This window comes from Octopus bimaculoides, chromosome 4 (genome assembly GCF_001194135.2).
Source record: "Octopus bimaculoides isolate UCB-OBI-ISO-001 chromosome 4, ASM119413v2, whole genome shotgun sequence".
In the NCBI taxonomy this organism is placed as follows: domain Eukaryota; kingdom Metazoa; phylum Mollusca; class Cephalopoda; order Octopoda; family Octopodidae; genus Octopus; species Octopus bimaculoides.
Window position 1 is genome coordinate 18,257,581 of NC_068984.1, and position 15,724 is coordinate 18,273,304.

General features: G+C 32.3%; 1 protein-coding gene across 1 annotated transcript in view; it reads left to right on the forward strand.

Moving 5' to 3' along the window:
* The window catches only part of LOC106881370 (kinesin-like protein KIF13A), a 696,895-nt gene that overhangs the window by 337,890 nt on the left and 343,281 nt on the right, over positions 1-15,724 (forward strand). Inside the window, 1 exon segment of the mRNA XM_052966922.1 lies at positions 4,369-4,456. Coding sequence (XP_052822882.1) covers positions 4,369-4,456 — 88 coding nt within the window.

A 15,724-nucleotide genomic window follows, 5' to 3' on the forward strand; every position in this document is an offset into this window, starting at 1 on the left:
ATATATATATATATATATATATATATATATATATATATATATATATATACACATACATATATATATATAGATACATATATGTATATACACATATACATATATATATATATATACATATATATAGATATATGTATGTATATATACATATATATATATACATATATATAGATATATGTATGTATATACACCTATACATTTATATATATATATATACATATATATACATTTATATATATATATATACATATATAGACATATATTTAGATACATATGTATATACTCATATATATATATGTATGTATGTATTTACACATTTATATATATATATATGTATATACACACACATATATATATATATATATATGCATATATATATATATATAGATATATATATATGCATATATATATATATATATATATATAGATATATATGTATATATACATACATACATATATATATATATATGTGTGTGTGTGTGTGTGTGTGTATACACATACACATTTATATATATATATGCATGTCTGCTCTGATTTATTATCAGCTTCCTTCCTCCGCCGGTCTTTGCCCAGAAGACAAGCTTTATCCAATACTGACATAGGTATTTGTTCTTTTAATTTGAATCTTTTATTTTTCCTCATTTTTTATACAAAAACACCTCTGGATTTCTAATTTATTTTAAATTGCCAACCCAGTGGGAAATTCTGTTTCAGTAATTTAGATATGCTGCATCTAAAGATGTACTATTCCAAAGGTTATCGAGCTCGGCCACTCATTTTTACTTTTTATCAAATGTCATTGTGTCATGGAAACATATTCTCTTGAAGTATTTTCTTTTTCTTATTGATTTATCTGATTGTGGTATTCGCTTATGAATCCTTCTGATCTAAGTATTTCTGGGGGTTTTTTCCATTCATTTTTTGTTATGGATTCTAACAAATGAAATTCCAGTACACTGTTTCTTAAAAGAAAATATATAGTTTTTTTCTGGGGGTTTTTTTTTTTCTTCCTCCTTTCTAAATTTTTTTTATACCAAGCAAAAATACTTTTTCCTCAGATGTCCACTATGAAGTAAAAGCAAACATAAAAAAAGTTTTGTTCAGACTCTATTATAAGCTTGGATGTTCTTTGTGATATTCAAAGTTTAGATACAGTAGTTCATGCTTTTTAATCTAAGTTAGAAAGGACCACATTGTCGCAACAGTATAATGATTGGATTTCCATCAATGCAGCTTTATAAACATTGATCTTGGGGTTGAGATTCTGAATTAGGAATAATGATTTAGATCTATAAAGGAAAAGACATGAGAATCTTTGCCATTCATGGTTTTTCCAAAGAGCCTTAGTTGTAACAACACAAATGAATTAAATGAGTTTTAACTGGGCTTCAAAAGTAGGTCATAGATTCGATTTGATGAGACCTTTCTGTCGCACAGCAATTTCACTTGACTCTCTTGAAAGATGGAATGAATGTTGCAAATACTTTGTTTTGCCTTACTAGATATGCATGCACTTATACACCACACACACACAATCAACATCATCATAATTCTTATATTTATATAACATTATCCTTTCCAGTATGGAGTGCAAGAGTCTACAGTATGTTTTATATCTATATATATGTAGATATGTAGATATAAGAATAATGTAACACGAGGATGGAAGATACCAGGCTTTAATAGCAAATCACAACATTTGTGACTGCACTGGGTACCAGCTTTAAATTGCTGAGTTTACATTTATAAACCACTGTATAAGGTTATTCTTTAGAATTACTATATAATTGAATATTTTTTAAGTAACAACTGTGTGAATGCATCATTGGGTGGAATGCAATCAAACACTGTGTGTGTGTGTGTGTGTTGAAGGGGTTGAATACACCTAGGGTAACAATAGGTGGAAAGGTAAATGAGTTGGGAGTGCCTAAGTGGAGGAGGTATGAGATTAGTTGGTTCTGAGTAGCAGAAGACAGCATGCTTGTGGCTCAGAGGCTGGAGCCTGTCCGTAAGTGATTGAATTCTAGTCAGTTGAGCAGCATTTTTATGGAAGCAGCCTGGAGTGTCTCTGCATAGCCCGGCACTGTCCCTGTTGTGGGGAATTGTAAGTCTTTAGAAAATTGCAATGGATATGATTGGCATTAGGAAGGGCATCCAGCCTTAGAAAGCATGCTTAAACAGATGACTAGGGCCTCATGCAGCCAGCTCCTGTCAAACCATCCAACCCATGCCAGCATAGAAAACAGACATTAAATGATGTTGATGATGATCACACACACACTTGAGAAAGAGAAGGGAAAAGAGAGGAAATATATTTATTTGTTCGTGTTTAAACCCCAGATGGTCCCTGATCAAAAGTGTTCAAGCTGTAACTGTCCTTTCTTCCCTATGTACATCATGACTCATACACTGTTCACTTTCCTGACTTTTGCACATAATTCTACATACTGTTCATGCACCTTTGATGAGGTGTAGTGCACCTGAGCAGCACCATACACAATAATTTCATTATTATTATCTTAAGTATCTATACTTATATTATGCTATGTTGTTTCTTTTTCTAAGGCAGTGGAGTGGGATTTTAGGAAGATTTGACTACTATTTCTAGCAAATTGGGTTACCATGTAGTCTCTTGTTGGTTCATTTTATGTGATGATGTTTTATCAGGTGTACTCAATATCAGGCTGATTAATTCTGAAGTGCTAACAAAAAATATAGTCACTTAGCTACTTTAAGTATATTATTTTCTTCGATTTTTACTGGCAGAAATGGTAATGCACTTGGAGAATTGTCTTAAACTCCTCTTTATGTCTAGACTTATAAGTGTTGGTTCAACTAGCTGTATAGATTGACAGAAATAATTTGATGTATTACTGAAAGAAAAAGGGAAAAAATAAAAAAGATCCAGAATTTACAGGAATTTTACACTTAGATTCAAACTATGCTGAAGTGCAAGAGAACTAAATAATTTGCTAAGTACTAAAATTATTTCGCTGATTAGCCAATTTGAACTTAATGGTCATCTTAGTAATACCACACTAATCTTTTTAATTAGCAGTGATTCTTCTTTCTAACAACACTTTTTGTTTCTCAATTAAACTTTGAAAGAATGAACTAAGCAGCATATTCTGAATAAAGGCAATGGAATCTTCGCAATCTTGTATTTTTTGTTATTCTAAATTATCTTTCGTTCCCTTTCTCTCCCTAAACTTTGTCCTGTGATAATCACTCCAAGAAATATTTGAATGAAATTTCAAAATATTAAGTGTGTAATGTATTTCGTGTGTGATATATTCTAAGATTTTTATACAAATATTCAGAACTTCTAAGTCCGCAAAAAAATTTAAATTCATTAAAAGTACTTGTCAATTTATGTTATTCTGTAACTTAGACAAACTAATTATTTTCACAAATTTGCATATATTAACTCCTTTGTGATTAGAAATTGTTCTCTTAAGTTTCAATATAATCAAAAGTTTTGAGATGTTTAGTAAAACTTTAACTTTATATATTGGTGTATAACATGACCTGTTTGGTTTTGTTGGTAGTCTCTTGAGTCTAAGAAAGACGGTTCCATAATTTCTTGCTGAATAGCCTACACAGATGATGTGTTTATTGTAGTCAAATCTTTGTTCCGTACGTAAGCTCATTCTCTCCATCAAATTGACGTTGCCTGCACAGTTTCAGAGTGTGCTACATGTCTGATGTCAAAGTGATGGTAGAGCAACATGAAATGAAGTGCTTTGCTCAAGAATACAACACACTGCCTTGTCCTGGAATTGCAACCATGATCTTGTGATTATGAGTGCAACACCCTTACCACTTGGTCACACACCCTCACTGATCAATTAATTATATTATTGGATTGTCCAGAAAGTTCATGCCGATTTTTAAAGGAAAGAAAAAGGTCAATAAATAATTGCCATTACATTTTTAATCAACCAAATATGAACCATTTTGTTGCACAATGCGTCTCCATCTTTCCTTTAACTTGAAAATACCCTCTTCCCAGAATTGAGGTGGTTTCATGGCAAATAAGTCGAAAGGTAAGTTACTATAAATCGGCACGAACTTTCCAGACAATCCAATATAAATGCCAGTCAAATGATATTGTAATGAGATTTTGATTGACACTTTAGATTAAATATGAATATTTCCCTACTGGCATTCTCAGCAGAGTTGGTACTAAAAGACTTAAATGCATGTCCTTGAGTGTCTATCATATATTTTGTCTTGAATTATTGTTTCTATTTTGGTGTTCATTTCCTTATATATATTTTGGTGTTTATTTCCTTATATATATGAAATATTACTGATATCAATAAATGATTTGCTAGTAATTTTTATTCTCTTCTGATTTTCATTTTTTAGTGGCAAACAAAACCTACGGGTTCGAGAACACAACATCCTTGGCCCCTACGTCGATGGACTTTCAACACTAGTTGTATCATCATTTGAGGTAAATACCTTCTATTTTAAACTGTTGCCTGCTTCCCCCCCCCCCATGTCTTTTATTCTTCAATGGAAGAATTTTTCATTATTATTATTATTAAAGGAATAACTTATATTTTATTCTCCCATGCAATACCATAATTTCAAAAACCTGGCACTCTGTCAGTTACAACTATTTGTGTTCCAGTTGATCCAGTCAACAAAACAGCCTGCTCATGAAAAACCCTTCTGATACCAAACCACCTCTGGCTCTGTAGTACAAATGTCTTATTTTCAAAAGTTCTGAATTAAAATCTTCCACCAAACCTCAGTCACAATTTATGTTCCTAATGCTACCTTAGAGATAACTAAGATATTTTACTAAATTCTTTGTTATATTTAAAATTAATTGAAAGAAACACAGAGCATCTCAACAGAAATATAACAAAAGGATCAGCATGCACAGTGGCTGAGTACTCCACAGACACGCATACTCTTAATTCTCAGAGGTTCAGCATGCCATGCCGAATGTGTGAAGGCTAGCTCCACTGAACTACAGATATAACTCATTTGTACCAGCTGAATGGACAGGTGCAATATGAAATACCCCTAACCTCTAAACCATGTGCCCTCACCTATATATTTATACATAATCCCAATAATCCTTTCAAACACATCAACATTTAAGTGATGACAAACGCAACCTTGTTGTCATACATTGAACGCTGAAGTAAAGTTATATCAAGTCTGATGTAACTCAGAGTTAATATATTATTTGTATTGAATTTATAATTTCAACTACTAAATACATTCAAATAATAATATAATCATACAAAAGGGATATTTATGGAGACACTTATTGAAAGTAATCAGTAATACATTACTTTCCTTATGTATTAATTCAACGTTTATCATTTAGATTAGACTTATATCATATTAAGTCCTTCTTCTTGTCATGAATTCAGTTTTTCAAACGATTGCTGACAGCAACATCTCATGCACAGCTCAAATCGCCACACATATGTTATATGATTTAACTATATATTACACTTTTTGTATATACTCGAAAAGGCTGGATGATCATGGCTGGAATAACTTCAACAATAAATCTACTTGATTGAGTAAAACTAAGGTTAAAGAACGACAAAGCAACAACTTTATCAGGCATATGTATCTGATTACACATATTCTCCATGTACAAACGTTAGCTTCACGCTTTGTTTTAGGAAGGGAGATAACTTTCAGAACTGCAATTTATTATCTTTCTTTTAACATGACAAGCTTTTAGAGCAGTTCAAAGAAATTCTTGTCGAACCGTATGTAGCGTGCGCCTACACGCATACTATATATATATATATATATATATATATATATATATATGACTTTTGTCATAATTTCTCAATAGTAATGATTTTAGAGCAAATAAGGTGAGATTAATGTTCAATGGCATGACTTGGCACAAATTTAGCTATCATTATAAAAAATGCATTCATATCACATGTAGTGTTCAGCCAGAAAAATGCCATTTTTTATATTTTGAGATTTAGTGAGAAAAATAAGTTAATTTGAAATTACTTTCAGCTGTGTATTTTTTTCCTTAGTTTTTTTTTTTCTGTTTTACATAACTGCATTTGTAAAATGCCTTTGGAGTAGCATTTCACGACTTTTTGTTGCGTCTGACATTGTATTTAAATTACTATTGCCTAAGTCACAGGTATTAGGATCAATCCTTTGTTATATTAATATTTATTATGGATCCTGTATTGTGATACGCTACTATTAATGCCCTCTTCACAGGTGATGTTGGCATAATTCAATATTGCAGCTTCTTCTTATTAATCTCTATTACAGCCACACTGCTAGAATTACTACTGTACAAACTATCTGTGCCAGGACGGAGTGGCTGGGAAAAGAATGATTGCTTGACAGTCTTTGCTTAGAAATGTGTTTAAACAAAGTCTATGAAATTACTGGAGAATCATTAGAGAAATACCTACTGTATTGATTAGACCAACTCTGATTTTCTCTCATCACACATACACACACTATTTTGATTGCTATAGTCTGAGATAATTTTTAGATGCAATATTTCTACATATGTAAACTTCCTGCCACTACATTTGAAAGAACGTTATTAATTGGGGACTGAATTCATAAGACACAGTAAAAGACAGTTTCCAGTGGTATAGTTGACCTTAATGTTGCCTGGAACCCAAATTTTAACTTAAGCGTTTATTCTTTCCAGATAGAATTTTAACTTAAACTCCATTGGGATCATTTTGTCTTTCAGCTGTTTGTTATTGTAGTAGTAGTAGTAGTTGTTGTTGTTGTAATGCTGAGGAATTGTCTCGGTGAACAGATTGCAGATAGTGCGACAAAAATTTTGACACCAAATAATATATGATTGAGTTAACAGTTTTCGTATGTTTTTAACCGGCTAATATTGTCTTCCGCACAGTAATTGCTTTAGTTTCAGCGTATGGTCTCAGATCAAATCAGTTGCCAGACAAGCACATCTCCAAAATAATAATGATCATAATAATGATAATAACTATAATAACTAACTTTAATTCTCAGGTAGAGATCTGGCCAGTAACTAAAATTCCCCCCAAAGTAAAGCTAAAATATAAAATATAATATTTTTTCTACTCTAGGCGCAAGGCCCGAAATTTTTTTTTTGGTGGGGGAGGCAGTCAATTAGATTGACCCAGTATGTAACAGGTACTTAATTTATCATAAAACATAATAATGATGATAAAGGTGTGTGATAAAGAAGAAAAAAGTTGCTAAATATGGCAGGTTAGCTTGGGAGGTTAAACAGTTGTGGCCACTGAAAAAGGAGGTTATAAGACTAATATTTGTTGGAGTCTGAGGAACAATAAGTAAAGATCTTGAGAAGTCTATTGAATGAATATGAGTTGTAATACAAATGGAGCACTTACAGAAAACAGCACTGCTTGAATACTCCAGAAAATAAAGGGTCTTTCCTTGTTCACAGGCAGTAAAATCTGACACTGCAATACATCTCCAGTATTAGAAGCTGATCAAAGAAAACAATAATAATAATAATAATAATAATAATAATAATAATAATAATCAGGCATGTATCAAGATAATTTCAGTAAATGTACCTCACCTCAAACATGTGAGAAAGATGCAGAGAATATTTGTCTTATTTGTTAAAATCTGTTTTCTCGTCTCTGGTTGTCACTATTTTCAAAGGTTCCTCTCCCTGACATGATGATCAGCTTTGTTGAAACACATATTTTCATTTCCCTGAATATGTTAGAATATATTGTGGAAAGGTCAACTCTAACATTTTTACATGAATGGAATCTCCGCTGAAACAAGCTTTTCTAACCTCTTTGTAATTCCATCAATAGAATAACCATTTGCAGGTGCATTTTCAATTGTTATTTTATAAGAAGATCAGAAGAAAATGGAAAAAAAATATCACTTCATGAAACAAATTTGTGTTTTAGTTAGAAAATGTTTGTTTCATTTCATCCTACTAGCTTTTGTCTTTGATACAAGAAGCTTATTACTTTTTCACCTAATGTCTTAAGTTCCAAATATTTTTGTCGTGTTATGGGTTCCTCAACAGAAGTTCAATGTTGCAATTAAAATAACTGAATGGCTTCAATGCAAATGGATGTAAGATTTTATATTCTGGGGAGAATTTAGCCAAGAGATTTACACCTCAAGTTTGGCACAGCCAGGACTGTGTGGGAAGTTTAGTACAGCAGTTTGCATTCCAGGCAAACTATGGTTCCACATTGAAAAACACAACTCCGATTGGAACTAGTTCCAAATATTTAAATCATTTATTGGAAAAATTATGTCTTGAATATTTTAACTCTTCTGTCTATTTGTAATAAAAACTAAATATTCTTCTATCACAATCAGTTATGAATTGGCAATGATAACAATAGTGTTGACATTGTTTGTTGCTGTCTTTGTCATCGACATCATCATCATAATAATCGCCTTTCTCGTCATCATTGTTCACATTGTTAATCGATGTCATTATCATGGTTGGTCATGATTTATGAAATTTTAGCTCTTATCATGAATAAATTTTATACGTTTCAAAACTGATATTGAATTCGGTACATTTACAAATGTTTTTGTAAGCAATTATCTCGCCGAACTGAAGATATTGTTCAGAATAATATAGAAGATATTTCAACCTATCAGAAACTAAAGAGGAAATAATTATTATTTTCCAACATTCGCAAGTTAATTGATAAGAACTTCATTCTAGCTGCAAGGAAGCTAAACGACTTTGTTGCTTTAACGCCTCATTGATTGTAGCTGCCAAAGTATTATTCCAAAGATTTAGATATGTTCTACAGGAAATCTGGAAATTCTGTTCTCCAATAAACAACATTTTATGGATATTCTGTTGTTTAAATGTAAATGCTAATCGATTTAGGACATGAGTGTGCCCTAAACACATTTTTCCAACGCTAATATATGAAAATGGTTGTTGAAATGTCAATAAAGATAATGACAATGATTATAACGAAAATTTATATTATATAAATGCAGGTATACAGAAAGAGAGAGACGCTCTACTACGCATTAATGTAGCCTCCACTAACATAGTAAAACAGACATTAAAATAATAATGACTCTGGTGATTTTTTAAAATACACAAACTATTTTATGTGTAAGTTTAATGCATTTTCAGTCTATCAACACCATCATCACTGTCATCATTATCATCATCATCATCAACTAAAACTGCAACTCTGTTATTGGTGTAGCAGTATTTCACATTCCTAATAATATGTATTTGCATTCCTCAGTTGAGATGTCACTCAATTAGGGCCAATTATTTCTGTGAAGATAGACTTTTACTGAAACTAGCAACCCTCGTGCATGTTAATTAATTTTCTTCTTAGCATCTACCTAATGAAATCAGTGGGGGGAAAATATAAATCCAGATGGGAAATAAGCTTCTGATTTTGTGACATTCACTATTGATTCTTATTTGAATTTTCTTATAACTGATTTATTTCCCTCTCCATCTACCCATCCACTCCTACCTTCAGACTTCTTTTTCATTTATTGGATATTAATTAACGAGTGGGAGTACTTTTCTATTCACATGTACTTCCCTTCTCAGTAATCCAATATCATCATCATCATCATCATAAACGTTTTTTTTTTTTTTTAATAAGCTCCAGATAAGTGAAGTGCTTCACTTAGAGGCAATTTCGATTTTCTGTATAGGTATAAAGTCACACACATATATATGTATGTATGTATGTATAGCAAAATGTACCTAGAATGCATTGCTCTACATGGCTTTAGTCATGATGCTTAAAACAAACTAAAGAGCATATAGAAAGGGGAATAACAAGTTAGAAAAAAAATCAATAGTTTTCCCAAGGGCTGGAAACAGCCCCAAAATAAAATAAAATAAAAAGCAAATTCTAATCAAACTGGAAGCCTTTATCAATCCATTCTTATTTCATGTCCTTAATTTCCATAATTCTCTCTGACTACTGCCTCGTTACTTTGACAAAGTAAACCCCTCTGATCCACCCACAATACACATACAGTTTGTTTAAGTTGGCTGATTACAAACCTATCTATACTGACTGTCATGCCTGTGATCATCCTTTCTTTTGTGTATCCCTCACATCTCCTGAACTGGCAAACTATTCTCTGCAGATATTTTTACAGAAAGAATATGAATTTGCTGTTCAAAGAAAGAATAGAACCTATCGTTTATGGGAAAATATTCCTACCTCTATTTATGCCAATCAACAATATCTTTTTCATTCAGTTGCAGCCTGTTTTGCTGACAGACCACGTTTACATATAGCTAACAAGTGCCCCTCCCCTCTCTCTCTTATTTTTTTTTAAACAGCATCTCCTTTATTCATCAACCCAAATGGCTTTGTCAGCAGATTTTTTGCTATAAAGGAAAACTAACTCATTTAGTTCTTTCCTTTCTAAGTATAAAGGGTCCTTTTCAGTACAATCTCCCTCCTTCCTTCTATTCAAAGAACTATCCTTGATTCTGTTGTTTCCAAGTTTGTGTATTCCTTTTCTCTTTACTTTCTCCACCCTTTTAGTCTCTCTCGTCCCCAAATATGACTCTTTCAAATTATCCTTAAATCTTCGACTTTCAATTAACTTCCACTGAAGGTACCCCGTTTGAAATATGTACTCAACTGCACTAACCTCCAACCGGTTCCTTTCCTCTAAATATATCAAGGTGTCAGTTATATTTTGCAATATTGCTTGATTGGTGTGTTGCCAGTTTAACTGAAGCCTAATGTTATACCCTTATAATGTTTTGTCAACAGTTTTACATTGCACACAACTAAGTCAAGAATTACCATTGTCACTGAGCACTTTTAGAGAAGTTCCATATTTACACACCAAAGATTTGCAGTGAGTTCCACAAAAAGAATAGTACTTACTGGTTCTTTTGAATATCTGCAGACCTTAGGAAAATGTCCCCCCACCCTGCTGCTTTTTCAACACTTGCAACAAATAATATCTGTTGGCTGGACATTACATGGCCAGCTGATATTTTTTTTATTTTTAAGTAACTGAAATATCATTATAGGTATTGCACTCAAATAATTTGAAAATTTTCTAGAGGAATAGAGTTCACCCGGAGTTGCAGATAAAAAGTAATTAGTTCCATCGATTGTAGCTTTATACAAAGACAAGCAGCTAGTGCAGCAGGGTGCATGCACCGCAAGAACTGTGTGCATCACCAAGAAGTTTTCAGGTCAGGGTTCACATTTCTTGCTGACAGTTGTAATTTTAGTAAATTGAATTTGAAACAAGAATAACTCAAGGTGAAAGTAAATTTAAATCAAGCTGTAATTTACTCAGTTCTACTTGCATTCTCTAATAGACTACAGACAAGTTTAAAAAGGTATTTATCACAGCAGTGACAGCTATTAAATACAGCATCTTGTGGCAATTCAGCCATTTCTGTTCTTATTGCAATACATTATTTACATTAAATTATTACAATATCATCATCATCATCGTACATCCGCTTTCCATCCTAGCATGGGTTGGACGATTTTACTGGGGACTGGCGAACCGGATGGCTACACCAGACTCCAATCTGATCTGGCAGAGTTTCTACAGCTGGATGCCTTTCGTAACGCTAACCACTCCTAGTGTAATGGGTGCTTTTTATGTGCCACCGGCACCAACAGGTTAAAGCTACAATTAAGCTCCATGAATACATAAACATATAAAGCACTTCTTAAACCTGTTTAACCCTCACAGCACAAATATTTTCCAAGGGTATCTTCTCGTTCCTTCTTAGCAACTTTTCGATATGACTCTAGATTCCTAAAATGGTAATACTGCACTCCAGCTTTTGCGTATTTCCAATTACAATTCCTGATTGACCGGAACATTCTCCATCAATAAAGTCTTTGTAAAATTTAGTCATTTATAGAAACAACTACGTGAATTCTTACAATCTCTGTATATATGAAAGGTCTTTTGAGCTCCTATGTTTTTCTCGCAGATAAACCATTTTCCAGCATTGTTAGGATTACAACAAACGTTGCTTCCTTTTTAAATCAAAAAGTCTATAATCCTTGATCAGTTATTGAGTCTTTGTAAGACTCACTTAGATGCCAGTCTAAAATATCAGTTATCGGATGTTGTACTTGGCTGCTATCAAAATCTAGCTACTGGGTAAACCTTTAATCTCTACTTCAATAATGTCTTCTTTTTGGTTCTTCTTTCATGACTACAGATGTTGTTCTTCTTTTTTACCTTTATGGTTTCCTTATCAAATGCGTCTTTCTTTTTCCCTAAGTCCAAACTTTCTTAGTTTCTTACTTTATGCAGTTTCTTTTGAATATAAGGCTTTGATAACTCTTACAGTGTATTGGCTGTAAAAGTGTTCAATACCTGACTTCAAGATTATGAGTTCAAACGTTTCCATAGCCTTTATTATGTCCCTTGTGTACTTGCCTCTCTACTGTTAAGGTGAAGCTAAGTATTATTTCTACTTTATAATTGATTATTTAGTTTAAAATGGTACCAGTTGTGGATTTATGAAAATTTGGAAAGAAAATAGGGGGGAAAATATTTCCACACGAGTTTTCTAAAGAAAAAGTTGAACTAAGTATTAACGGATATCAGCCAATTATTCCATCCTTCACAATCACTGAAAACCTTATGAGATTTGCACTAAAAATATATAACACCAACTAAAACGGTTCCATTAATAATACCAGGAAAAATAAAAAAGAAAATGGCATAGAAATACATATTTTGGGGATAATAAAACGAGTTTCATAGAGAAAAATTTTCCTAATACTTATGCAATTCAAATTCAGCACCATTTATTGAACTCCTTTGAAATCTGCCAATCTGTTCAACTCATATAAAATGTGATGTCCATCACATATTGAACTGCTCTAAATGGAGCCTGTCAAATGTTTGGCATAAAGGAAATATTTTCCTTTTATTTCTAGTTACAAAAGTTTTCCCTTGTTATAGAATGTTTGCCAAACACCAAACTGCTATTTATTAAGGGTACTTCATATCACAATGTATTGTAATATTCATTTTTTTTCTTTGTATTTTTTTCCTGTCTCATTAACTTGCTATAGAATATGGCTCTTTATGTAAGAATTCCTATAGAGCTTTCTACCTTCAAGTGACACATGAAATAGAAGCTACTGTGTTTTAGAAAATTATGTCGCTGCAGTGTTTAAGCTAGATTTTGCCTAGTTTTCAACCATTTAACTGTTTATATTTTGACAATGACATTTAATCTTTCATGGCTTAGAATATAAAAGGGGATGGAAATAAGCGATTGTCATGGGATTTCAAATCTAAAAGGTTATAGATTTCCAATGCCTGCTTACCCATTCTTATAGTATAAGAAAGATTAAATTCAATTTTCTACTTTTGGATTTAACTTTGATTTTGAAGTCCATGTATCAAGACAGAGTTTTCTATACACCACGAAAAATTGCTCTGACACTAATATAATCGTTTTATATCTCTTTGTTATTGGTGAATTCACATTCAGCGAAGTGTCCATTAGTAACTAAGTACTACACAGCATCAGTACACTGTTGCTCTTTTATAGGAACAGCAACCTATAATTTTCTATCACTTTCTTTGTGCCTACTTTATGTACAGTAATAATGGAGACCTTTCTCAACTGATTCAAAGCATGTTTTATGGAAATTATTTTTATTGGTCAGTCTAGACAGGAGGATACGTTTATCTAGGCAACATTGATAGTTTAATGTTTACTTTAATTGAGGTTTAAGAGAAAATATGAGCCAGAAGAGAAAGTTGCATTGGCACGCAGTTCTATGTAGAAATAATTTAGCAAAATATTTTTATCTCTTGTGAGAAAATTAATTCTTCAAACAGAATGAATAAGTATGCCTAGTTTATGCGTGAAGCCTGTTCATCACCACAGTTTTCTGTTGTACCTGTATGCTCTATTAGTCATCTCCATCCAGTTCTTGATAACATTGCTCCAGTATTATCTTTATCATTCGGTTGCCTGTTTTCTGTCCATCCTGCGCCCCACCTCTAGGATATGGACACCGAAACGTTGGACTTCTGATAGCATGGCTATCAATTTTTATTTGGCTTATATCACTTTCCAGGACTACAAACCACTAAACTAAGTTTTTAGATTGTTGATATAGCATTAATTTCACTTTCCTTCCTGCTTCTGTGAAACAGTAATGGATTAGGACCCCCAAGTCTCTTCATTCTAAGATTTTGATATTTGCTCTGCCAATACCACACTTCATAATGATATATACAGAATGTTGAGTTTTCTAATCTAAAAGTGTGTAGTATGTGTCTCTTCAATGCCTTCAGCCATTCACCATATTTTCTTGTGTAAAAGTCACACTCCCAATTTAATTTTAAATCTTGGTATAAAATCTCTCTTTGTAATTTAAACTTTGTTCCATGTATGTCCATATGTTTTTTCCAATTGAAATCAAGTATAAAATAATTCAATCTATACATGAGTAAGTACATTGGCAGTGCTTTAGTTTGCAGTAAAATGATGGAGAAATATATTGCCTGAAGTCTAAAAGGCTATGCAACTCTCTCTCTTCCATTCAGTCTGAGGAAGTATGGCTAACAGTGTTAGCATTAGTGAGATTCTTGTATGTTAGCTGTCAGTTGGAAACAAGTTGTAATGCGATGATGAAATCTCAAGAGAGTTTAGTTCAGTAATAGGGACTGAAAAAAAATAATTCATATTGTCGTTCAGACACAGGTGAATCCCAGTGGAGCAAAGCTCTGATCAAAGGCATTCCAACCATGACCGTTGTATTGAATTTTGTTAACAGAAAATAATTTTAGACCACAGTACTCATTGTTTAATTAAAAAATTACGTTGGTGTTGCTAAACGAAAGTTTATGAATGACAGCTTACCTATTGTACTAATGAATTTTTAATAAGATAGACACAAATTATTAAAAAATATCTTTTTTAAAACTTAAAATTCAGAAAATTGTTTTATGCAACAACCCTCTTTGATAACTGAAATAAAATTTTATTAAATGGAGGGGACAAAACTATTACAGAGTTACGTCCCTTATACCCAATTACTGTTCCTTTTTTTATTTATTTATTCTTCCTGAACGAGCATATTTGCATATTTGAACCACCAAATTAGTGCTGTCATTTTTGTTTGACTAATGATTTATTTCATTAAAATAAGATTATAATCTTCCAGCATTTTTCATCTTACTGCAATTATCTTTGAAAAATTAATGCTTGTGATGACTTGTGTGCATTGAGCACTTTTGATGTAGAATACCTCGCTATGATTAATTATGAAACACTCTATGGAATACTTCTGTGTCTTGTTACTAAGGGTGAGCGTGTGTTTCTCTGTGTGTCTGTATTTGTTTGTGTATTTACTCTACATAAGATATTGTCTGCTTTGTTTTTGTTTTATGTAAAAACAGTTAGAAATTCTTATAACACACGTATGTGAGTGTATATGTGTATGAATGTGTGTGTATGTTTATATTTGTTTATATTACACACACACACACATACACCTACAATTCTTTTTACAGTGCACTTTCTCTTTGCGTTTTGCTGACACACAGTTACAGATTATTTGAAAACACCTGCCTCTCTCTCTCTCTCTGATTAGAAGCTTTGACTTCTAAGGAAATATGCGCACTCTCTATATTGAGTACTTCAAACACCAACGTTTGTAAATACACACCTTCACATGTGTGTACATATGTATGTCTATGTGTATATATATATATATATATATATATATAT